The 26,803-nt window shown below is 40.1% G+C and overlaps 1 protein-coding gene and 2 pseudogenes across 1 annotated transcript; all 3 read right to left on the bottom strand.

The window, feature by feature from the left end:
- Positions 1-9,963: 9,963 nt before the first annotated feature.
- On the bottom strand, positions 9,964-11,333 carry LOC115678511 (uncharacterized; annotated as a pseudogene).
- A 3,720-nt stretch (positions 11,334-15,053) lies between these two features.
- On the bottom strand, positions 15,054-16,466 carry LOC115678434 (plant intracellular Ras-group-related LRR protein 4-like; annotated as a pseudogene).
- Positions 16,467-17,457: 991 nt separating this feature from the next.
- LOC115678512 (disease resistance protein L6-like) lies at positions 17,458-19,924 on the bottom strand. Its single transcript, XM_030601907.2, has 3 exons — positions 19,407-19,924; positions 17,688-18,492; positions 17,458-17,487 (listed from the first exon to the last, which is right to left on the bottom strand). The coding sequence occupies exons 1-3, from the start codon at positions 19,922-19,924 to the stop codon at positions 17,458-17,460; spliced, it is 1,353 nt and encodes a 450-aa protein (XP_030457767.2).
- Between the last annotated feature and the right edge of the window lie 6,879 nt (positions 19,925-26,803).

Here is a 26,803-nt window from a genome sequence, read left to right as displayed (position 1 = left end):
AAGACGTTTCAGGCGCATCATCGTCCCATTTATTTTATCTTCTTATTAAGAGCATGCGGAAGCATACAACAAATACCCAGACGACAACAAGCAATTAGGAAAAAAACAACTTTGCAATACACTACTTCTTATATTACATGCGTGAATTTTACAAGTCCCTTTCTACAGGTTTTTTTTTCCTTTTCAACACACTACACGTATCCGCATAGACTGGGGAAATTCCTATCTCCTCTAGCGTGACTATAGCTCCTAAAACTAGTGTGAGACTTCCATGCCTACAAATTTGAAAAACAACGAAGTGAGTCAAGGACTCATTAAGTAAAACCCACTAAACTCCAGATAGGAGGACGCATCGCCATCGAACAAAGCACATGTCATAGCCACATCAATTAATAGCAGATCAATAGCAAATGTGATATCCCCGAATTTGGACCGAGGAGCCGAGGGCAAGTGATAAAAGAATGAGCAGGTAATTTAGGCCGAGGGTCGATAATGGAACGGACAATATGGTCGGAACGAGTGTACTGAGGGTTGGTCATGGTTCGATCGAAAGATTATCCATGAATTGGCCTAGGGATCGATAGTGGAATGACTCCATGATCGCACAACACGATTAGAGTGATATGACTGTGGATTCACCCTTTGACCATAAGAGCCGTTAGTGGAACGGTCTGGAATAGCTGTGGATCAGTCCGGTGTCGGCATGTGTCAGTCGTAGGTGATTTTGCACGATTATGCATCGATCGTGGATAACCATAAGTTAATTTCGGGATACTGGATTTCACGAGGCTACATGACAACCGAGGGTCGATCATAGATCGTTGATACTCGAACGTGGATCAATCGCAAATCGGCCACGGATCGTCGCGTCGAGTCGAGTAGGCCATGGATGAGCCATGTGCCAGGCCACGAGCCGGGCTAGGCTATGTGCCAGCCGCACCGGCCAAGTCTTGTACCCGGACATGACCGGCCAATGTGCTCGTCAGCTAGGCCACAAACCGGTTATGTGCCCGGTCATGTGCCAGTCATTGTGCCTGACCCTTGTGCCAGGCAACGTGCCCGTCAGATCCGGTTCCAATATAGTCTCGTACCCAATGGACTTGGCCATGAGCCATGCATTATGCCCATGCATGAGCCAATGCATGTGTTAGACCCATGAACCGGCCCCCTGCTCGTGCAGGTCGGCATTGTGCTCGGCGCGTCGCTTGTGCAGCCCGGCACTGCGCCCGTGCGCTTGGCCACGCGCCCGGCAATGTGCCTGGCACCGTGCCAGGCCATGCACCCAGTCATGCCCAATCAGACAGGCTACACGCCTAGGCAACCCGGCTAGCCCGAATTGACACCAATGGACTTAGACCTTTGCTTGGTCATGCTTAGTCATACTTGGCCATATGTGGAGGTTTTTCTACTCCGAACCTCGGATCGAACAGGTATACCAAGCGTGGAAAACCCTCGGAAAACTAGTGGAATAAATATGATGCAGGGTTGCGAATTAAGTATTGATTAGTCGATTTTGTGTAAACCGATTGACCCGAGTAGTTTGTGAGTGAAACCAGCATGCTCATATGGTCTAGACAAGGTTTCACGGTTCAGATATTGAGAGAACAAGAGGACAAAATTGTTGACCAAGTCAAGTTCTCTCTAGAAAACACCAATAATTGAACCCCAAGCTTAGGTGTCCCCCTTCTTTATGACTGATCAGCTGAGTTGTCCAGCTCTATTAATGTAGTAAGGTGACTCATGGTCACCATTAATGCACATAAAACAAGGGAGATGATTGGCCAAGGAAGAGGGAGCCGAGAGAGAGAGTCGGCCAAGAAAGAGAGGAAGAACCCGAGAAAAGAGAGAGACCAAGAAGGGATAAGGCCATATTAAAATCCCTTAATGGCACTTCATCATGTCTTTTGGTCATAGTTCATTAATACCTTTTATGGTCACTTGACTTTAGGGGCATTACAATTATTGCTTTACTTCTTCTTCAAGCTTGGCTCTCTATAAATGGAGAAGCCCCCTCGTGAAGAAGTCCTCTATCACGCCTACACATACACACACCAACCAACCTTCTTCTTCCTCCTTGTTATTCGGCCATTAGGAGAAATCACGCCCGAGACCCCGCCTTTCACATGCTCAAGCCACACGCCTCTTGCTTTCTCTATTTTGTTCACGTGTTCTAGTGTTATGTTGAGTAAGTGAATTCCCTAATATCAGGAAAGGAAGTTGTGATGCATGGTAACATGGTTTGCTTGGGCCGTTTCTCAGCTACTTTGTCGATTATAGCTTGTTCTTTCTTTGGCTAGTGATGTCACGCGTGACAATCATGCTTGATGTTCTTTTGTTGTTTCGTAGCATGAATCTTGCTATTGATTTGTCATTGATGCCGGTACGGTAAGAGCCGACTTATGTGAACGGCGACTGTTTCATCCTCGCTTGATGTTAGCGTTTTCATTTATTGAGTCTCCCCGACTCACTCCCCGTTGTTTTTTTCTTTTCAGGTCCGTAGGATGGCGTCTCCCTCAACCCGGTTTTGTAACCCCGTGGGAATGAGAGCTGAGTTGCTCACGGTGATAGATGCTCAAGAAGATCGCGCCTATCATCGGATCACAACTTATGTTATGATAGATGAAGGCCATGAGGACTTGATTCCTCACCCGTACGTGGCGTGGTATCGCCTCGCGAACGGAGATTGGGTTGGACCCCTACGTGGGTTCAACAGGCCGTTTGGCGGAACAGGCGAATCGGCTCCAGGGCAGGCCACAGGCGGGGTGTAAGAAAACCAGACGGACGGGATACAGGGAGGAGACGAGCGTGGAGCGAGGGGCAAGTAGCCATAAGAAGTAGTGGGAGTATGATCACCAAGCCAAAGTTTTGATTGTCCATAGTTGGCTCGTGTGCGGAACCGCCTTTGAAATTGGCATGTGAAATATAAGTGTGGTTAGCAAAGGCCCGAAAGAGGGGCCCGTCAAAATAAGCACAGATCATGTAAATACAACGTGCAATGTTTGCTTATATTACTCATGTTGTCTTGTTTATTTCTATTTGCTTCCGCTTGCGCATTGATTAAAATGAACGGGATGCACTAATGCATTTTCGTAAGTCACGGTCCCGTTCGGATCATGATTGGTCATGAAGAATCGAAAGTGATTCCGAGTCGGGACGTGACAGCAAAGATGCTTCAAACACATTCTTTTTTGTGCATAAGCTGATATCAACTTGCCGTTCTATTCAAGCAACAACATCTCAACCAAAAGCATACATACGAGAGATTCATTATCTCAACCGTTGGTACGGTTCTTCCGGAAATTCTCCGGGCAACGTTCCCTAATCCAAGAGTGATGGCTATTCATTCGAACGTAATTGGGCAAAGTCCCCTAATCAAGGGCGACGGCTATTCATCCAAACTTAATCGGGCAACGTCCCAAATCAAGGGCGATGGCTATTCTTTTCCCTCGTGCGACTATGCCAACAAGCATCATGCTACCATGAGTACTTCACGTGAAGTGCGTACCATACAATGTAACCTTTAAAATCTCACGTTATGCCTGGCACGAAACCAAGTTCATGATCCGAATTGACCGGTCATGGCGCCGACCTACACCAAGCAAGGCTTGGATCGGTACGCCTCAATGCCGACCCTCCAAGCAAGACTCGTCCCGACACGCCTCAATGCCGATCCGAACCAAGCGAGACTCGTCCATGGCCCAGGGCGTGCATTCTTACATTAGCAAACCTTACAAAATGCATAAACATACATGGCAAGCTATAACAAGCATTCCACAAACAACGAAAATTACGCAAGTCCAATAAGAACACGACTCGCCTAACAACGTAACACGATACCCTAATCAAGGTTTAGTAAGTCTACTTACTATACCACACAAAAGTACAACAAGAACATGACTTGCCCAACAACGTAACTCGACACTCTAGCCAAAGTTTAGTAAGCCTAGTTACTACCTCCAAGATGGGGATTGGTGGTGGCCTAATGGTGAACCGAGCAACACGGCGCGGCACGGGCACGGGCGCGAGCAAGGACGCAGCCATGAGGAGAGAGGGCGGCTTAGAGAGTGAGTGACGTGAGGGAGAGAGAGAGTGGTGATGGTGAAAATGTGAGCCAATCGATGGAAATGCAAGAGGGGGCTCTTCTATTTATAGGCCTCAATCTCATCATTACTCTTCTATTTGGACCAATAAAATTCCTTGAAGTAGCAAGCCTATTTTGATGGTGTGGCAAGTCTAAGCATTAGGTGCACATTTGCTTTCTTCTCATTGGGGCACTTAGGGTGTGAATCATCTTAACATTAATGAAGTGTAATGATGCATTGGACAACTAAGCTAGGTGACTCACCATTTTTCATTTAATGCTTAGATTTGGTGTAATCATGGACTTTGAATTTGATCTTATCCAATACTTGCTCACCAAGACAAGCTCTTCTCTCTAGAATATTTTATTTTGTCTATTTTTCAAGGAATAAGGCTAACATGAGAACTAGGCCAAATGAAGTGCTAACTTGGTCGGGTATGAGTTCCTCGTGTCCATCCATGATCGACCATGCCTACCTAACCGAGGTTCGTAGCCAAGTCACCATCGGAAGTGGAGGGTCTTGGCTAAACTTATGTTAGATGACTAGGTCGGTGGCCCATGTCGTGGGTATAATGGCCGGCACTGATCGAGCGCGTGGCCTGGCAAACCGAGCACACGGCTCGTGCAGACCGGGCGCATGACCCTTGTAGACCTGGCACATGGCCGGTGCGCGACTTGGCGCGCAGTCCATCCACAGCGTCCATAGGCCGGACGACACATGGTCGGCGCTTAGGCTGGCCTTTAGCCTTACGGAAGGGTCCAAGTCAGGCACATGGCCGGCTCGTGGCCCTGCACATGACCTGGCACATGACTTAGGCACATGACCCATTCGGCAAGGTCATTGAACCAATCCGCGATCGATCCACGGCTGGTCCGTGACCCGTCCAAGTGTCCTATGGCCAGTTCGTGGCCAAGTATACTTGGTTCGTGGACGATCCTAGGTTGTCATGTAGTTGTGTGGAACCGATCGTTTCGTGACCACACACGGTCGCACGGATCGATCCATGATCGTCCGCAATCGATACATGACCGTGCAGAATCACCCGTGATCGGAATAAGACTGCGCAGAATCAATCCATGATCATCCACCGATCCGTGGTGGTACAAGACCGTCCCACGACCAACCCTTATGGTCAAGAAATCGATCCATGGCCGAATTAGCTTGGGTTACTTGTATGGTCATTGGATTGATTCACTACCGATCCCTTGATCATTCCCAGGCCGATCCTTCAATCAAGCCATGGTTGATACCTTGGTTACCTTTCTGATCGGGTTGATCAATCCATGACCTATCATTGACTTGGTCCATGGTTGATTTCTCCCACAATCTGCACGATATTTCTTTAGCCATTCCGTATAGCCAAAATCGTAGATGTCACACGAATAGCCACCGACTCATCTGATATGGCATGCGGCCAGTGCCAATTAGGGTTTAAGATAACATCCGGAACCTCAGCAGTATTATCTAATGGGTCAACTGAAATCATATGAACTACCCAAGTATGTACCCATAAGTATGTGGAATCATTATTTCCAATGATACATTTAATGACAAGTTTAAGGTAAGATCTAAACTTAAAAGCTTTCTCCAAGCAAAAGTGGAATTAGCACAGGCTGAAACAGACCATAAGCTACTTCTTGCCAAAGGATATGATAAATCCAGGCAACCCAAAGAGAACCAGCCCTGGGCTATGGATCCAACTTCACTGTTAAATATGAGTAATGCAAGGTATGGAAATGCAATACTAAGACAATCTACCAAATTTGATTTACTAGTTAATTTGATGGGCCTGTATGGACTATTAGGTAAATCCACCACCACATGCCGTGCATCCACTTCTCTAAACGACCATCATATCCACATTATTATACCAAGTAGTTTGTTTGCCTTTTCCAAATGCATAGCATTACTCATCAAACCTAAAGCTGAGACCACGAAGGCCAGAACTGCTTTATGAATCAACTACCCTTCTCAAACCAAAAGGACTGATAATTTTAAGAAAATCCGACTTCCATCTTATAGCTTTCGCAGATCTTGTTTGTTAATTACGGTCGCATGAGAAGACAATCTCCTTGAGGTCGGGAAGTGTTTCATAGATATGATCTCCCTAAACTTTTCTCTCCTTGAATTCACAGTGCGCATTTACTTTACTGTTTGGGATGTGTTCTTTTACTTGCATTTACACTATATTCAAATGCCTCTCGATATGTTCAGATGATTTCCCAGGTCGTTGAGTGACTTGGGTCATTCGAGAATCATTTCAGGGAAAGACGAACAAAACTAGACATGGATCTTTTCTGAGATGCACCTTAAAAGCTGTGAAGACTCGATTAATTGCTCTTCTTTTTCACGGTTTAGGCGCTAACACTGTGGCAATAGTGGAATGCCACTTCTAATACGTTTTATCAATGTGATAAGCAGCAAACATATCTCAGCCCGGTCATTGATGGATTGTGCCTGTTAACGGCACTTTTCTCTCAGCCATCAAAACTCACATTTTGAACAACAACACTTCTGTTCCTTTCTTCGGTTAAATGACTGGCACACACCTTACTGCTTAGTTACTAATCTTTTAGACAGCGTTGCAAGAAGACATGTTTTTCTATAGGTTAGATAATATATGTTTATACTTCATCTTACAGCGCAATCTTCCTTTAGGGTGGTTCTTATTGCTGCTCCTCTGTGAAGATCATTAGATGTTTGTTTGAATTGGACTCTAATTGGGATTGAATAGGCCCCATCAAGACCAAATCACATTACATTTATTACTCTGATCGATTCTTCGCAGTATACGGCCTGATGCTCATGAGATGCACAACTTGGGCATTTAGTTGAGTTTTTCAAACATTAGACTAGCCATGGTATGTATGGCAATTCAAGTTAAGAAGGAATTGAAGGGAACAAAAGGGAATTTTTTTGTTTGTGTTTTTGGTATGTGCGTGGAAGTTAAAAAGAAATCAAGGGAACATAAATTGATAAAAGGAGCTTATGTCGCATTTCCCTCCGTTTCCTCCTATTGGGGGCGCAGTGGAAATTCATCCCTTCCATCTTTTTCCACTCAATCTAACCAAACAAGAACCATTTCTCTAGGTTTCTATTTCCCTTATTTTCCACCACTCCATCAACCCAAACACACACAAATGACTAAGATTCTCAAACTGTCCGAAGACCATCCAATGGAACTTCTGTTAGCCAAGGAACACAATTTTTATAAGTTGCAATGGTGTGACAATTCTCCTCTGCCCCTAAAGATTGGACAAAGGTCGCATGAGACCAATAAGGGAATTAAACTCAGCAGCCAACACGATTGAGATTTGTCGTGGAAAAGAAAAAAATATAATCTTGTATATTGCCAATAGAAAAGTGTGTGTGTGTCTATATATACAGTGAGTACAATTAGACTCAAGTATATTTAATGTAAATTACAATTAATTTAACCCTAAATAGTAATTCTAATATAATTTAAGAGTCTTATTTGAAAGGTTTTGTATAGTGCCCTCAACTGGCCGCAAATCTGGAGCATGACTTTCATCGGCTAAGCCCTTATAGACTCATTTGGGCAAGTTTGAGAAATCCGGAATCATCTCTAGTGTCGCAAACGAAAACTCTTTGATTATAAAATTTCTGGGAAAGTGTACAAGCACAGAGTTTTGAGTTTGGAAAGCCGATTGATTGATTTTGGCACCGTACAGATGTTTGTCCTGACTAATTACAGGATTCTCAAGATTAGAGTGCCGCAAGTTGGATTTTCTCCCTCCAAAAGCAGTTAACTCTTCAAACTTCTCCAATGTCCCTATCGCCTCATGTAACTTCTAAGCTCCCCTGTTACACTAGGTGAGTCTATAATTTTCATGTGATGTAGTGACAACTCAACTTGGTGATTTTTAAGTCCCCGGTGCATTTCAAATCGTAACTTACTAAACAATCATGTGAACGCAAGCATTGAAGAGTCGCCAGCTCTCCGATAGAATCTGGCAATAGTTGAGGTTCTACGCAGAGATTGAGTTGGGTTGAAGCTCCTTTAAGCATCCTCAGACCATTACCACTTGTTAAATTCCAAATGCTTCAATTGTTGTAGCATCACCAATGGATAGGTAAATTTCAACCAAGCTCAAACCATCCTTTAAAACAAGTCTCTCCATAGTCAGACATGCAGAAAAGTCGGGTGTCTTGATCAAGCTTGTACAACTTGTGAGTTGCAGAATTTTCAACTTACCTTTTCCCTGTGAAATTACTCAATATAAGAATGCAATTGCATCTCTAGGAAAAATAGGGCAAAGAAAATTGCATGTAATGTATCATATCATACCATGATTTGACTCCATCCACCCCACTTATTTATAATGTCATTTCCTGCAATTTTAACTAGATTGCTTGGAGAGAAGTTAGTAGCTTGGGAATTCTGTCGAACAATGACGAAAAGAAAGCCATCTTAGCTCGAAGTCTCCAACGAAAGTTTCTTCCATCTTAACTCAAGGAACCTTAGGTTTTCTAGCTTCGAGAATTCATGGTAAACAAGCACGAGCTTTGACGAGCAAAAGATAGTGCAAAATGAACTCTTTAACACATGATATATGCATTCCGTGTTTTAGTTCTGCATAAAAGTAGGAGTCCAAATTTCGTCCTCACCCTCCTTTTCATGTACCACGTCCGTTCGTCGCCAACTTTGCACACCACTGCTTGCTACACTTGCCAGGAAACCAGATGGCAGATAGTATTTCAACAAATGATTCATCTTCCAAGGTCTCTAAGTTGGTTGTGCATCCATAATCTCTCCTGGTCCTCGATCCTTGTATATGACATGTCGATGAGGGCGCAATTGTGTGACTTGGAAAATCCTCCCAAGACTTAAGACATGTTGGACTTAAGTTTGTGTCTGTCGAATTGGGCTAGGCACATGATTAGAACGACAATATTCCCTACCTTAATCAGAATGAAAAAAGAGAAACTATCTTTATTATCCCGCCTACTCTAATATCAGTATAGACGATATATCATATTAAATTCATGATTGGATATTCATTTGCTTTTGCATTTATTGTTCATGTATAAATTGAAACATGATGTTTGTATTCATCATTCAATAAGAGTCTTACTAATTATTTAAATTGGTTCTACTTTTTAGTCAAGTTGCCAGTCAATCAAGATATGTATATTATTGTGTATCGTGTCCAATGCGCATATATTGATGCAAAAAATGATTTTGTTACAAGCGTCTCCAAGCTCAGCATTCTGGAATCCTCCAGAAGCTCCATGGCGCTGAGTTGCTTCGCTTAGTATCTCGCGCGCTCGTGATGTTCGCGCAGATTCCAGAAGACGTCGAGAGAGAGAAGGGAGAGAGAGAAATGGAGAATGGGCTGAGTCTTTCTTGATGGGCTCCCCTTTGTTTTTTGTACTCAGTGGGCCTTTCTTTCTTTCTCTTATTGAACCTCATTTGATGGGCTTCCTAAAGAAATGGGTGGGCTTAATGAGCTCTTGTGGGTGGGCTCTGAGCTTGGGTTAATGGATCGAATCCAACTTCGAAAATATGAAGCAAAATGGGTCCCTGCTTTACTAGATCTGAATCGCTGATTTTGGGCGACACGAGCTGGGCCGGATTCTTTTTCTTTCTTCTCTTTCATATATTTATTTGCTTATTTCTGTTCCCTTTTCTTTTATTTATTGTTTTTATTTTTGCGGAAAAAGATTCCTAGTTCTCCTATCGACAAAAAATTGGGTGTAAAACAATAACTAGCCGCGAAAGATGAGTCTCATCACATCTTACGTACAAGAATTAAAAAAGAGCTAAAGTGTAGATACTTTTCAATCTCGGTACAAAAGGGCAAGAACGTTATGTATACACAACCTATAAATAGAAGAGATGATGCGTGAACGAAGTTGATCAAAAAGTAAAGTTCCCACCGACAATATACCTACTAAAAGCGAGTACCTCAGCAACCCATTCAAATCATGGACTCGATACGTGAGGCAGAATCTTTCATCTGATAATATGCAAACTACATGTTTCCTTATTAACAATAGGCAAACTTTCCAACGAGTCGCAAGAGTATAAACTCAAATCTATCAGGTTCTGCAAGCTCGAAAGATCTGGTAGCTCTTTTAAGGACGGGCAGCGAAAAATAGATAATTTTTCCAGTGATTCTGATTGTTTGAGACCTTGAATCTCAACTAGCCGTGGGCACCGATTAACACTCAAATCCCATGGCTTTCTTAAGCTCGGTAAACGGGATAGCCTCTCCAGGAATTGACACTCCACTACATTTAAATGGCAAAGGTTCTCTAGTTGTCCAAGCGCATCAAGTGGAATTTCGGTTAATCAAGACCTGTATATTCCAAAACTGGACAAATATTTGAAGGTGTGAAGGCATGACAATCCATCTGTGGACTCAAGATCAAAGAACGTCGACCCATGAATTTCAGGTGGGGTCCACTCGAGAGACTGAAAGGTGGAGACTGGCAACTGGAGATATTTGAGCTCGGTAAGGGTATTAGACAAGTGAGCAGGCAACGTGGTCAAGCCTGAAAGGTCCAATTGCAACGACCACAATTTAGTTAACCTCCCAATCCACTGCAAATCTAGAGCTTGGCATGCGTTTGGTGATGCATGAGGCATATTATGATATCTAGGATGATCATAATCAGATAAAGACAAATATTCTATGTTGGTCAGGTTTGACAGATTCGGAATCCCCAGTGATGCTGAAGGCGAAATATTCAAAATTTCCTAACTTGTAGGAAGCCTTGACAGTTGTCAAAGCTCCTCACAACGATGCAAACCCAAACTCATAAGTCAAGCAAGCTGACTAATACTTGGTGGCATTTCAGAAATACAACCTCCACCTAAAGTTAGATCTTTCAAAGATGATAATGCCCCAATTTCCATCGGAATTTCCTCCAAAAATATGCAACTGCTAGCTATCAAATATTCAAGCTTCTCCAACATCCCTATTGCCTTAGGTAGCTTTCTTAATTAACTACCATGCATGAATAGAATCTCCCATCTCTTAAGCTCTACGATCAAATTAGGCAACTCTATAACGTTCGTATAAGATATATTCAACTTGACTAGAGATTTTAGTTTCGCAATTGACTCTGGAAGTTTATTTACCAAAGACTTCCTTAAAGACAACACTTGACGACCAGCTATCTCTCCTATTGAATCCGGAAGTTCAAGGAGTTCCAGATTTTCTAACCTCAGCGTGGATAGATGCTTTAGTTACCCAATGAGTTTGGCAATGACTGACGTGCCATGCCTAGATTGGGCATTGTTGGAGCTCCTTCAAGCACCCTCAAATCAATACCCCCTAGTTTTCAAGTGCTTCAAATGTTGCAGCATAGTAATGGATGGGTCAATTTTAACCCGCCTATCACAATCCTTCATGACGAGTCTCTCCAAAGTTAAGCATGTAGGGAAGTTAGGCGTCTTGGTCAACCTTCTACAACGCACGAGATGCAGAACTTTTAATGTACTTTCTCCCTCTAAAATTACTCATACAAGAATAGTTATAAAGATGGTCAAATTTATGCACACAGGAAAATAGTAGATGTAAATTGCTTTTATTACATGATATCGTACAATGATTTGGCTCCATGCACCCCAATCATCTGTAATGTCAGATTCTGAAATTTTGAGGACAACTAGATTGTTTGGAGAGAAGTTAGTAGCTTGAAACTCCGAAGGACAATTTTTCCAATAGAGCCACCTTAGCTCCAAGAGGAGATTTTGGAAGTCCCCTACAAAGTTTCCTCCATCCAATTCAAGGAACCTTAACTCTACCAGCCTTGAAATGTCTTCGCTTGTGAGATTGCACACTTGAGATTGTCCCCCTAGTTTGAGGGCTACTATGTTTTTGGTTCCCTAGTAAAGGAAATTATAGCTCAATTAGCCTGAGCTTTGGTGAACATAAGAAAAAGGTCCATGAATTCAACCAAAAATATTTCTTTTTCTTTGGTAAAAGGTAGGGAGGCGCAATAGTGTAGCTACCTTTCCGGGTGTTAGCATAAGGGTCTCACGCTCTCTATGTAATGTCTGATTTGAGTCATAGTTATTCAGTCCACCCGTAGGTGTACCAGCTCATCATGATAGCAAATGCCTAATGCACAAACTGGCAGAGGTTTGCTCGCTATATGACTCGAACTTGTGACCTTATGGAAGATAGTATGACCACTTTACCATTGAGTTACCATACTCTGTGGTAATTAAACACAATAACGACCTACTCTATTTTCTTCACAAAAGGAAAGTAGAACTTTAATCAATACGTACCTCTTTCTTTCGTATAACATCCATAGCTACGGTGGTACACCATACCCTACTACGCTCTCCGAGATGTTTGAAGCTCTCACTACGAACAAGTTCCTTGCCTAAGTCTCTGAGTTGGTCATGCATCCAAATGCGGTCATTACTTATTTTATCAGAGACATATTAATAACAACTGGGATGGCTTCATTGGGATAAAATTCACAAGCACTCCACATAAAAATTGCATCCCCTCTTCGTTCACCGGCCATGTGACATGCAATGTCAAGGAAAATGAAGAGATCTGGCCCTCTGCAATGTTGGGGAGTAATAGAGGTGATCGGTGAAATAAAGGTGAGTGTCTGACCCTCTGAAATTCAAGAACACCTCAAATTCAGATCTCAGTGACTCATCACTTCCACTCGTCGAGGACGTTGCTGTGTCCAAGTCCCTTTTTCTCTTCATCGTCACCAACGCCATTTGCTGAGTTGAACTACTTCTGGTGTTTACGATTCTTCCTAGTCTGATCAGCAATTCCTGGAGAGGATTGTCGTTTGTGAAAGAGCTAAAGAGTAGTAAATTACGCGAGCTAGCAGTACGTCAGAGAAAGACTTTGAATCTTGGGGGGACATATATATCCATACACATCCCTGAATCCACCTAAAATCTCGTAGCCTATCCGATGTCGTTTGTCTGGACTGGTATGTACTTTTCATGATTTACTTTTTTATTATCCAAAAAGGGGCGGATTAAATGTGACGCCATTGAATTTTTCCCCCTTTTCTTGTTTAGAATTGGACAGATCATTTGTTTCTCCATTTAACTTTTCTTTTCCTTTCTTAGTTAGTGATGGCCTTAACTTACTAAATCAGTTGCCTTCTCTTGGTGTAAGATTATTGTGATTCAGACGCCACCGTCGTTCCTAGTAATGACAGTGGCTGTGATGCCATCACTCTCTCCTGGCAAAACTCAAGAACACCTTATCCAAAAAATTTCACCGAGTCATCGGGTCAACCCTCTTGGGCGTGCTGCGAGTTTTTCTTTCACCTCATAAACAAAAGAAGGCTCACAAAAGAAGAACAAAGAAAGAACAACCACCAAGCATTTCAGTATTGACAATAGATTTTAGCTCAACCAATCCGGCCAAGCTACATCGTCATCATTGTAATATGGTTTTGTTTATTTGTCTATACATGCGTCGTGATGCTGTGTGCTCCACTTGATTTTGGTTGTCACTACCCCACCTGTCCACTGATTTCGCTGTGATTGAGATGGGTCACCAATGTTTAACTCCTAACACCACATTAATGTCCCTCTTATTCACAAATAACGCGTCCTTTCATGCGAAGTAACCTAGACATTTCCTAGAAACTTAGAAGACACTTCGAACATCTATCTTCTAATAAAATCCTATGTGACTTTAGTCCTTTGTTTAACCTTTTTTTCACCAACTAATGGTTTGCTAATTTTCCAATGATGTCCCGCCAAAGTATGAGTTCAATTGTGTATTTCTATATAATATAAAAATTCATAGTAGAACACATAAATCGATATGTAAGTCATAGCGCATTCTCCTCGTCTTTTCTCTCGCTAGCATCCTAGCACTAGGAGTGTCTTCTAATAGAGTTTCTTGGTAGTGTTTTCAAGCTTAATGACAACGCGGTTCAATATTTAATTATTTCATCTCTTAATTTGTTTCTATCATCATATTGACAGTTCCCCTTAAAACACAGTAATCATCTTTTTTCTGTTTCTACCTTCTTCCCAGTTTCTGCTATGGACGAATTCATCCAATTTTTGTTGCAAAGTGATGTGGATTTAAAGGCGTATTTCGGGTTCGGTTTTACTGTAGGAATAACTTGAATGATCACTGTGTTGAAGGAGTTCCCTGAACCGGTTCATGAAATTTTGAGTGTCAATTTCCTAGTGAAAGGACGAGAAAAATGTCAGTTTGAAATCTCGATTGACACTAACTTAAGGCAGAGGGCATTTGCTTTCTCTTTGGTATTGTCGAAGAAATTGTTCGCAGGTTGTTTCCGAGGATGGGTGGCAAAGTCTGAAATTGACACCTAAATATTTTTTCCAAGCCAAGTTGACTTCTTTTTTGCAGGCGGTGCGGATGACGCCATTGTTTATTTCCCCTACGAAAGGATTGTGCTTGAGACAACAATATGACTAGAAAAACGCGTTCCTGGGATTATTTTAAGACCGCGGATTTTGACATTGATTCCATCACCAGAAGCTCTATAGTAGATTAATTGATACGAAAATGTCATATTACTAACCCCCACAAAGCCATGAGAGTTAAATTAGAAAGTCATCAAGGAGCTTAGAATGACGGTCCAGTCATCACCGGCCGTCCTACGTGGTGCACTATCGAGTTAGTGATTTCTTGCAAAAATTGACCGGAAGGACTATATTAAAATTTTGCGCAAAGACTTAGAGCTAAATTGGCAAAATTGAAAAGTTTAAAACTGAATTAGCATCCATTCAATAGGTTTAAGACTGATTGGATAGTTTCCCCACATTAGACGATTGACAAGGCACACCGCAAATTCTTCCTATAGAAAAGCTTGGGACCGTAAACCGGGCCTTATATAGAACATAATATACATTATTTGGAATTTGTGTATGAGAAGAAAAAAGTGATCACTTTTACTATAAGTTCCGCGTAGTAAAGTGCAAGGGTTTAAAGTATAGGGTTTAACGTACAAGAGAGGATATAAACCCAATTATGGACTTGATTCATGAGGCAGAATCTTTCATTTGATAATATACAAACTACATGTCTCCTTATTAACAACAGGCAAAATTTCCAATGAGTCGCAAGAATATAAACCCAAATTTGTCAAGTTCTGCAAGCTCGAAAGATCCGGTAGCTCTTTTAAAGACAGGCAACGAAAAATAGATAATTTTTCCAGTGATTTTGATTGTTCGAGCCCTTGAATCTCAACTAGCCGTGGGCACTGATTAACACTCAAACCCCATGGCTTTCTTATGCTCGGTAAATGGGATAGCCTCTCAAGGAATTGACACTCCGATACATCCAAATGGCAAAGGTTCTCTAGCTGTCCAAGCACATCCAATGGAATTTCGGTTAAGCAAGACCTGTATATTCCCAAATTGGACAAATATTTGAAGGTGTGAAGGCATGACAATCCATCTGTGGACTGAAGATCATATAACCTCAACAAATCAATTTCGGGTGGGATCCACTTGAGAGATTGAAAGGTGGAGACTGGCAAGTGGAGATATTTGAGCTCGGTAAGGGTATTTGTAAAGTCAGCAGGCAACGTGGTCATGTCAGCAAGGTCCAATTTCAGCGACCGCAACTTAGTTAACCTACCAATACACTGCAAATCTTGAGCTTGGCAAGCGTTTGGTGGTGCATGAGGCATATTGGCATATCTAGGACGACCATAATCAGATAAATACAGATATTCTAAGTTGGTCAGGTTTGACAGATTCGAAATCCCTGGTATTGCTGAAGACATAATGCTCAAAGATTCCAAACTTGTAGGAAGCTCTGGCAGTTGTTGAAGCTCCTCACAACTATGCAACCACAAACTCATAAGTTGAGAAAGCTGACTAATACTTGGTGGCACTTCAGAAATTTGGCCTCCACCTAAAATTAGGTCTTTCAAAGATGATAATGCCCAAATTTCAATCGGAATTTCTCCCTCCAAAAACACGCAATCGCTAGCTCCTAAATATTCAAGCTTCTCCAACATCCCTATTGCCTTAGGTAGCTTTCTTAATTTACAACTTTCCATGTTTAGAATCTCTAATCTCTTAAGCTCTCCGATCGAATTAGGCAGCTCTATAATGTCCGTATAAGATATATCCAACATGAATAGAGATTTTAGTTTCCCAATCGACTCTGGAAGTTTATTTACCAGTGATTCACTTAAAGATAACACTTGAAGACCAGCTAACTCTCCTATTGAATCCGGAAGTTCAAGGAGTTCTAGATTTTCCAACCATAGCGTCGATAGATGCTTTAGATTACCCAATGAGTTTGGCAATAATTGACTTGCCATGCCTAGATTGAGCGTTGTTGGAGCTCCTTCAAGCACCCTCAAATCACTGCCCCCCTTAATTTTCAAGTGCTTCAAATACTGCAGCATAATAATGGATGGGTCAATTTCAACCCGCCTATCACAATCCTTCATGACGAGTCTCTCCAAAGTCAAGCATGTAGAGAAGTTAGGCGTCTTGGTCAACCTTCTACAACGCATGAGATGCAGAACTTTTAATCTACTTTCTCCCTGTAAAATTACTCATACAAGAATAGTTATAAAGATGGTCAAATTTAATATGCACATAGGAAAAGAGTAGATGTAAATTGCTTGTATTATATGATATCGTACCATGATTTGGCTCCATCCACCCCAATCATCTGTAATGTCAGATTCTGAAATTTTGAGGACAACTAGATTGCTTGGAGAGAAGTTAGTAGCTTGAAACTCTGAAAGACAATTTTGCCAAGAAAACCATCTTAGCTCTGAGAGGAGATTTTGGAAGTCCCCTACAAAGTTTCCCCCATCCAATTCAAGGAACCTTAACTCTACCAGCCTTGAAATGTCTTCGCTTGTGATATTGCACACTTGAGATTGTCCCCCTAGTTTGAGGGCTACTATGTTTTTGGTTCCCTAGTAAAGGAAATTATTTCTCAATTAGCCTGAGCTTTGGTGAACATAAGAAAAAGGCCCATGAATTCAACAAAAAATATTTCTTTTCCTTTGATAAAAGGCAGGGAGGCGAAATAATGTAGCTACCTCTCTGGACATTGGCATAAGGATCTCACGCCCTCTATGTAATATCTGGTTTGAGTCATAGTTATAGAGTACACCCGCAGGTGTACGAGCACATCATGATAGCAAATGCCCAATGCACAAGCCAGCAAGGGTTTGCTTACGATATGATTCGAACTTGTGCCCTTATGAAAGATAATGTGACCACTTTACTATTGAGCTACCATACTCTGCAGTAATTTAACACAATACTGACCTACTCTATTTCTACACAAAGGGAAAAGTAGAACTTTAATCAATACGTACCTCTTTCTTTCGTATAACATTCATGGCTACGGTGGTACACCATATTCTACTATGCTCTCCAGGATGTTTGATGCTCTCACGACGAACAAGTTCTCTCCCTAAGTCTCTGAGTTGGTCATGCATCCAAATGCGGTCATTCTTTATTTTTATCAGAGACTTATTAATAAGAACTGGGATGGCTTCATTGGGATAAAATTTACAAGCACTCCACATATAAATTGCATCCCTTATTCCTTCACCAGCCATGTGACATGCAATGTCAAGGAAAATTTCTTTCTGCTCATATTCCAACATGTCATAACTTGCCTTCAATACCTCCTGAACTTCTTTGTGAGGCCTTTCCTTCAGCTTCGTTAATACATCATCCCATACTGCTTCACTCTTGCCGTAAAGTGAGGATCCGATGACGACAAGTGCCAGCGGAAGTCTGCCAGTGTTATTCACAATTTCTCTCATTATTCTACCATATTCATAAGGAGGAGCCTCGCTCTCAAAAGCATGTCGACTGAAGAGTTGAATAGCATGATACTCACGCATCTCCTTCATTTCGTAGAAGTGATACACTTTAGGATGCAATGAGGCATTATTCTTGTTAATTTCGAAAATACTGATGTCCCTAGTCGTCACAATAATTCTACTTCCTGGACCGAACCATCCGCACTTTGCTAGCTTCACAAGCTGGTCCCTTCTATCCAAATTATCAAGAACAATAAGCACTTTCTTGTGGCGACATCTTTCTCTAATCATGTTGATTCCAAAGTCGGTATTAGGAGCCTTTATGGATTTAGACTTCAGGATGTCAGATAATAATCTGTTTTGCAATTTCAGAATTTTACCCTGTTGTGATAGTTCTCGAATGTCTGACAGGAAGCTGCAACCATCAAATTGAGAAGCGATTTGGTTGAAAATAACGTTGGCAAGAGTTGTCTTACCAATTCCCCCCATTCCATGTATTGCGACAAACCGTACATTGAGAGAGTCTTTGCCTAACATATACATCACTTTTCGCACATGATGATCGATTCCAACCAAATGATGAGGCACTACTCGAACTCCTCTAGCCAATCTCATCCAAACCTCCTCGGTAATAAGTTTTATAAGTTCCCCTTGCCTGCCATACAAGAAATTGAGATTGAGTAACAACATAAGGGACATCAAGTTCCACGATAATCTGAATGTGAAATCGGAGTTCACAACAGTGGCAGAAATGGAAAATTTTAGTAAGCGGCCGAAGCAAATTAAGGCCAAGATATCTATTTTAAACACACACATGCATTGTATCCTTTTACAATGAAAAAGGAACATAATTACGCACACAGAAAGAGAGAACAAGATTGCTAGCAAAGCTACCAAGTTAAAAACACAACCAAGAAGTTAACGCCCACGGCATGGAATCTTGAACCCGAAAAATGACAACACAATCACGACAAAATAACCACACTGAAATACACTGTCATCCTTGACTAATGCAAGCATCGCGTTTATGCTGTGAATAAAACGAATTCATGGAAATTTAAACCACCTAAAAGTAAATATTGAATTAGTCATAACACCTTTTCATTGCGTACTCGGAGTAGGATACAACTTTGTCTTTTATGGATGTGTTTGTTTTGCAAAAAATAATCGATTAGAAAAATCTTATTTTCTAAAAATATTTGTTAGTACATATCACTTAGAAAGATTAGTTGGCGGACAATATATTCATTATCAATGGTTATCCATGTCTGAAATTTTTTTCATTGATGATAAAATTATTTTCTATTGACTCATGTCCATTAGCCATCGTAACAATATTTCTAAGAAAATATTTTCTAAATCAAAATAAACATACGAGTATTTCCTAGATATTTCAAAAATTGTACTAATCATAGTCCCTATCACAGTCGTTGATCACTTTGTAGCTAATAGTTTTACATAAATATCAACTCCAGGAAATCAGAAAAAAAAAATTCTCGTTTCTTTGGGAAGATATGCAAGAGGAGTGAATTATATAGCCTTAGTGAAAAGCTCTCGAAACTCTCTTACCGTCTATCTTTGCAGTCCCATCCATCGATCGAAGCGACCTCTATTAGAGCCTCCTTCCATGGTTGAACTTTATCGAAGCCAAACCTGTCCTCATGCCCTTTCAAGGCATCAACGTATAATCCAGTTCTGAGCTTAACATCGGAAGGATCGACATCAAAGAAAATGGGAAGAATCACTTTGTCCATTGATCTTCTCCAGCATTCCACCATGTGAGTGAGCTCGCGAAGACACCATGCACTAGATGCATAGTCTCTGGAGAAGATGGGCACGTAAATTCTGGAGACATTGATAGCATGTTGAAGCTCACCTCCAATCTTTTCACCTTTTTGGATCTCTTCGTTGTCTATGAAGACGCGAATTCCAGCTCCATCCAGGGAGTGATAGAGGTGATCGGTAAAATTAAGGCGAGTGTCTGGTCCTCTGAAATTCAAGAACACGTCAAATTCAGCTCCCAGTGACTCGTTACCTCCACTCGTCGACGAGGACGGTGCTGTGTCCGAGTCCCTTTTTCTCTTCATCGTCACCAACGCCATTTGCTGAGTCGAACAATTTCTCGTGTTTACAATCCGTCGTAGTCTGATCAGAGCGATTCCTGGAGAGGATGTCGTTTGTTATAGAGCTATAAATCATGCGTGGTAATAGTACGTCAGAGAAAAAATTTGAATCTAAGTGGGACTAGATTCCTAAAGAAAATAATAGCAAATCACGTGCTGACAAAAGAAGATAAAGTTCTGTTAACATAAGAAGACAATCAGAACGAAAAGGAAAGTTGAGGTAATGCCCACATAGGATGTTTGAGAGACATAATTAACAGCAATCAATTATGTAATCCTAGAATTAATAAGAAAAGACTTAAATCAGATTTGACAATTATTTGGTCGAGATTCTTTATAAACATGCCACTTCTTTTTTTAGATATTTGGAGACGGAAAAAGACAACATTATTGTTTTTAACTATTTGCGATTTTTTTACTGGTATTTTTTTCGATAATTTTTTAAGTGAATATTGTTCCATGAATCTGCAAAAAGCCCGGGCATGCAAATTCATTATGTATATTAAAGTGAGTTTGCGACATTGAAGATGATTTTTATTTTGCCCCATCTGAATGTTTTTTTTTTTGTCGAAGCCGCGTCTGAATGTTAGAAAAAGGCAATAAAAGGCGAATAAGGAAAGTCTTTTGGGTATATTAATGACAATTGAAATGTACCATCTTCCACTATGGGAATCTGGTAAATGTAAAAGGAGGATAAGGAGAAACTCCAACAAAAAAAGAAGAATATTTGTAGGTAAAAAGTCCATATTACTAATAGTTGATTATGTTTGAGCTATGGATTCTTGATATTGTTTGTAAAGTTGATCGGTTATAACGTCAATCGGACGTAAAGTGAAAAACTTGGGGTCAATAACCTAATCATGTCCACCTACAGTAAAGAGACACAAACCGATATTTGTCTCATAACGCATTCTCCGATTTTTTTTATCCCCAGCCATTTATTCATGCCTGTAATTAAGATAATATCTTCCTTTTCTTTTCTTTGGACTAATTTCCAAAAGAAGCACTAATTTTATCTTGAGTGATAATTCTGACACGAAATTTTTTTTGTCTCGATAAAAAGCACTAACTTTTACTCGAATCCCAAATCTGGCTCCCGTGATGTGAAATTTTCAAATTGTTCTGGCCATATTTGAGATTTAAATAAAAGTTATTGATTTTTTATTAGACAAAAAAGAGTTCGTGTCAAAATTATCGCTCAAGGTAAAATTGATGCTTATTTTTGGAATTAACCCTCTCTTCTTTTACTTTTTATATTCCCATCTGGGTAAAATTAAGACATCTTATATTTTAAACAACCAAAAAAAAATTAATATATAACATCCCCAAACTTTCTGTCATCTCACATTAGCATTCTCTACCTTCACTTCGTACCTTGGGAGTCGAGCAATTATAGAAGATGGAGGGCGTAACTTGAAGTTTTGCTTTTGAAAAAATTTCTTAATGTAAAATTTGTGGTTTCGATCGTGGAATTGCTTCATAATTTAGAATAACAATTTCGAGGCAAAACTCAAGAAGACCTCATCGAAAAAACTTTCACCGGGTCATCGGGTCCAAAGAAGAACAGACAAAGAACAACCACCGAGTAATTAAATATTGACGATATAATTTAGTTCGACCGATCCAGCCAAGCTACTCCGTCATCATTGCCCTAGAGTTCGGCTCTGTTTATTTGTCCATACATGGGTCGTGATTTCATGTGCTCCATTTGATTTTGGTTGTCGCTATCCCATCTGTCCGCTGGTCTCACTGTAATTAAGGTGGGTAATCCAACGTTTAACTCCTAAGCCCCACATTGATATCCTTCTTATTTTCAATTAATGTTGCTTTTCTGGAGAAATGACCTGGACATTTCCTAGAAACTTAGAAGACACGGCAAACATTTGTCTTGTTTTAAAAACCTATGCGTCCTTAGTCCTTTGTTTAACCTTTTTTTCACCGACTAATTAGTTTGTTAATTTTCTCGTTATGATTGCCAAATAGATCATGACTATACGATAAAAAAAAAAAGCAACATCAATGACACTAATCTCATGGAATGCTGCTGGTGATTTCCCGCCAAAGAATGAGTTTGATTGTTTATTTCAAAATGATATAATGATAAAACAACTCATAGAAGAATACATAAAATGATACGTGAGTCAGAACACATTCTGGTCTTATCTTTTCTGTCGCTAGCATCCGAACACTAGGAGCGTCTTCCAATAGAGTTTCTTGGTAGTGCTATCAAGCCTCGTTTGTTTTTACCGTATCAACGGTTGTGCTTAAAACCCGGTAATCATCTTTTTTCGTTCCTTCTCATGTGCAATCCGCTTGAAATCGCATCAAGCGTGTCTCATACTGGTAATAAACTAATCAGTTTCTACTACGGACGAATTCATCCAGCTTTCGTTGCAAAGTGATGTGGTATTAGTATTACATAGGCAAATTCCAGGTTCGGTTCTACTGAGGAAATGACTCGAATGAGCACAGCGTTCAAGGGATACCCTGAGCCGGTTCATGAAAATTTGCGTGTGAATTTATTAGGGAAAGGAAAAGAAAAGTGTCAGTTTGAAATGTCGACCGAAACTAACTCAAGGCAGAGGCCATTTGCTTTCTCTTCGGTGCTGTCTAAAAGAATAGGCTGGCGTGTGCTATTCTTCTTAGTTCGATCAGCGATTCCTGGAGAGGACGTCGTTTGCAGTGAAGTAAATCACTTCTGCTTTTCTTTTTCGTGGCATCATCGTCTTGGCACTTTTTACTATCCCGAAGAAAATGATAGCAATCACGCGTGCCAACAAACAGTACGTCAGAGAAAGACTTTTGAGTCTAGGAGGGGACAAGCATCCCAACTTTTCAAGGAAAAATTTCAAAGAAGGGATAAAATATATCGCCCACCAACACGGACCCGGATTTTGTGTGTGGAACGATTTTCCCACTTTGAGGGCAATTTATCAAGATTATCGACAGAAAAATAATATTAAACAAATTAAAAATTTAAAAATTATATTATATATTAAATTAAAATTTATAAATTACAGTGAATAAATTAAAAATTTTAAAAATATATTACATATTATATTAAAATTTAAAAATTATTTGTGTCATTATCTATACTTGAAAAAGCAAAACCTTTTGTATTGGGCCATGACTTTCAAGTTTTGTAGTTGGATTTCCTGGACAGCATCGCCCTTATTGGCGCCGCGTGTATTTGCAATTTGATTTTGTCTTTGTAAATCCCGAGACTCTTTTTGCAGTCCGTTTCACAACATTTTATCCGGTGAGATGCTTTCGGAATGTCGTCAATTTGAGAAATACTTTCAGAACTCGCTCGTCCTTTCGCCGGGTCATCGGGTCAACCCTCTTGGAAGTTCTGCCAGCTTTTCTTTCACCTCATAAACAAAAGAAGGCTCACAAAAGAAGGACGAAGAAAGAACAGCCACCAAGCATTTCAGTATTGACAACAATTTAAAGCTCAATCAATCCGGCCAAGCCACATCATCATCATTGTAATATAGTTCATCTTCAAATTCAGCTCCCAGTGACTCACTACCTCCACCCGTTGACGACGCTGATGCTGTGTTCGAGTCCCTTTTTCTCTTCATCGTCACCATCGCCATTTGCTGAGTTGAACTACTTCTGGTGTGTGTGATTCTTCCTTAGTTTGATCAGCGATTCCAGGAGAGGATGTCGTTTGTACTGTAGTAAACCACTTTGGACTTTTCTTTTCGTGGTATCGCCTTGGCACCTTTTACATATCCCAAAGAAAATAACGGCAATCACGCGCGCAAACAGTACAGAGAAAGACTTTGAGTCGTGGTGGGACAAGCATCCCAACTTTTCCAGGAGATATACCAACACGGACCCGGATTTTACGGGCAACGTTTTTCACACTTTAAAGGTAATTTCTCGGGTACACTATCAGCCAGAGGGAACTTCTTGATAGCCAAAAAAAGAAAATGTAACGTGAATGGCTCAGTAAAGATTGACCGTGCTCCGTAAACGCCATCACACGTTCACAACGTTCTCTTTCGAGCGTGTAACCGAGAAACTCTCTCATGCAGAGGGGTCTAAGCTTATTCTACGTGTGTGTCTGCGTGTCTTGTAACATGGTCTTTTGAATTTACCAATGTAATTAAGTAAGGTATATTTCAAAATATATACATGTGTAATCTACTCGTGATTATCTTTGTTGTTATTTTAATTTCTTACCAATTATTGTAGTTATAAATTATAAAGATTTCTATGAGTTTATCATCATAATATTGTTAGTTTCAGAATAACCTATACTGGTATCATCCTTGTTGTAATACTGAATCTCTGTCTACGTACTTTGGCTCACACTATCACGTGATGGAGAACCGAAAAAACACAAAAATAAAACAAAAAGATAAAATTGTGTCAACAAGTAAGACATTTAGAACAAAAAGGAAAGTTGAGCTAGGTCTTTTGGTCGTGAAAGAAATTAAAAAAAAACGGTAAGTTTAAACTCTTTCCATAACTTCCTCAATTGGGTAGAGGGTATTATTGTCCTTGTAATATTTAAGAATATTCATGGAGTTTGTGAATGAGCTTTAAGGGAAAATTATAGTCTAACCCAAACATGGAATTTGAGAAAGTTTTGGACAATATCTTATTTTGTACAACAAATGAGGTGATGCCTGATGCTTGAGAAACACAATAATAATTAGTTATGTAATCCTAGAATTGATAAGAAGAGACTTATTATGTACTTTCTTCCACTATTCGAATGTGACATATGTAAAAGGTGGATACGGAGAATCTAAAACAAAAAAGGATAATATTTGTAGGTAAAAACTCCATATTTTTATAATTATCTATGCAAATGTGAATTCTGCGCATTACTGATAATTGATTTATTTTGGTCATTGTATCCAAATATAATCGGGCTTTGCATATTTTAATTTGTTTAAAGAATGATTAAAAAAAAAGTTGATCAGAAGGAATTTGGCTATTATAAATCAATTCAACCTAAAGGTAAAAAAAATTGTGGTTAATAACCTAATCATGTCCAGCTAAAATGAAAAGACATAAAATATTAGTTGTGTTATGATGCATTCTTCAATTTTTGTTATCTACATCCAGCTGTTCATGTCCATAATTAAGATAATCTCTTCTTCTTTTTCCTTTTCTTTTATTATTTTTATTTCCATCCAACTAAAATAAAGAGACATCATATAATTGAAACAAAAATAACATATTCCATCCCCAATTTTCTCTCATCTTACCTTAAGCACTCTCTAACTTTTATTTTCCCTCTTTTTTCTTTGCATCTCAAGACTTTTTGAAATTTCGCTTCACATCTAGGAAGTCGAGCAATTAAAAAATAATAAAGGGCGTAATTTGAAGCTATTTTAGTAAAATAAAATTATTAATGTAAATTTTGTGGTTTTGGTTATTACAATTTCCCTTATCTGTGGAATTGCTTTATTGTATGATAAAGAGACAAATTCTAGGCAGAAATCAAAAACACCTTATCCAAAAACTTTGCCGGGTCATCGGGTCAACCCTCTGGGGCGTTCAGCGAGTTTTACTTGTACCTCATAAAGAAAAGAAGGCTCACAAAAGAAGAACAAAGAAAGAACAACTACCAAGCATTTCAGCATTGACAAAAGATTTTAACTCAACCAATCCGGCCAAACTACATCGTCATCGTTGTAATATAGTTCGTCTTGTTTAATTATCTGTCTATATATGGGTTGTGATGCCGTGTGCTCCACTTGATTTTGGTTGTCACTATCCTACATGTCCACTGATCTCGTTTTGATTGAGATGGGTCACCCAATGTTTAACTCCTAAAACCCACGTCGATGTCCCTCTCATTCACAAATAATTCGTCTTTTTAGGCATTCACAAATAATTCGTCTTTTTAGGCGAAATAACCTGAACAGTTCCTAGAAACTTAGAAGACACGACAAACATCTATCTTCTTTTAAAAACCCATGCGTCCTTAGTCCTTTGTTTAACCTTTATTTCACCGACTAATTAGTTTGTTAATTTTCAGGTGATGTCCCTCTTCTTAACAAATTATGCGTCTTTTTTCGTTTCTTCTAACGTGCATTCCACTTGAAATCACATCACGCGAGTCGTGTACTGGCAGTATACTAACCAGTTTCTACCACGGACAAATTCATCTGGCTTTTGTTGCAAAGTGACCTGGATTTATGTAAGGCGTATTACGAGTTCGGTTTTACTGGGGGAATAACTTGAATGATCGCAGTGTTCAAGGAATTCCCTGAACCCGTTCATGAAAATCTGTGCGTGAATTTCTTAGGGAAAGGAAGAGAAAAATGTCAGTTTGAAATCTTGATGGAAACTAACTTGAGCAGAGGGCATTTGCTTTCTCTTTGGTGCTGTCAAGAAATTGTTCGCAGGTTGTTTTGTGGGCCGGATTGCTATCCAGATAGGATCTTCTCTAGTAATTAATGTGTGGTTCATGAGTAAATGTGTGGTTCGTGAATAGAAGAGTTTATCTTGACCAAAAAAAACAAATAGAAGAGTCTATACTCAAACCTATGAGGTAGGGAGCGATTGCTGAGCAATATGGGCCAATTCTCAAGAGGACATTAATTTTTTTAAGTGGGGTTACACCTTATTTTAGCACTGTCGCCCCAGAATCGCTTCCGTCGCTTGTCGAATCGGGTTTGGGCCTAGTTCACAAACCATACTTTAGAAAGCCACGCTCTAATAACCTTTTGTAGGAAAAATTATCCGAAAAGTCATAAATTTATTACACTTTTATCAATTCAGTCCTAAAACTTTTAATTGTGCCAATTGAGTCATAAAATTTTTCGAATTTTGCCAATTAAATCCATCCGACCAATTTTGGCCAGAATCGTTGAT

Source organism: Syzygium oleosum, unplaced genomic scaffold (genome assembly GCF_021117445.2).
Source record: "Syzygium oleosum isolate NSW1041296 unplaced genomic scaffold, Sole_v2.1 Sole_v2.05, whole genome shotgun sequence".
Taxonomy (NCBI): domain Eukaryota; kingdom Viridiplantae; phylum Streptophyta; class Magnoliopsida; order Myrtales; family Myrtaceae; genus Syzygium; species Syzygium oleosum.
The sequence above is the reverse complement of the archived record's forward strand: the minus strand, read 5'-3'. Positions and strand labels throughout refer to the sequence as shown.

Bases quoted from the DNA above. Each gene is read 5' to 3' on its own strand.
- LOC115678512 (XM_030601907.2), bottom strand. From the start codon at position 19,924: ATGAAGAGAAAAAGGGACTCGGACACAGCACCGTCCTCGTCGACGAGT. The intron at 18,493-19,406 runs GTAAGAGAGTTT...CTTGTATGGCAG, and splicing joins TGGGACTGCAAAGATAGACG to GCAAGGGGAACTTATAAAAC. The intron at 17,488-17,687 runs GCAAGTTATGAC...TGACCAACTCAG, and splicing joins AAGTTCAGGAGGTATTGAAG to AGACTTAGGGAGAGAACTTG.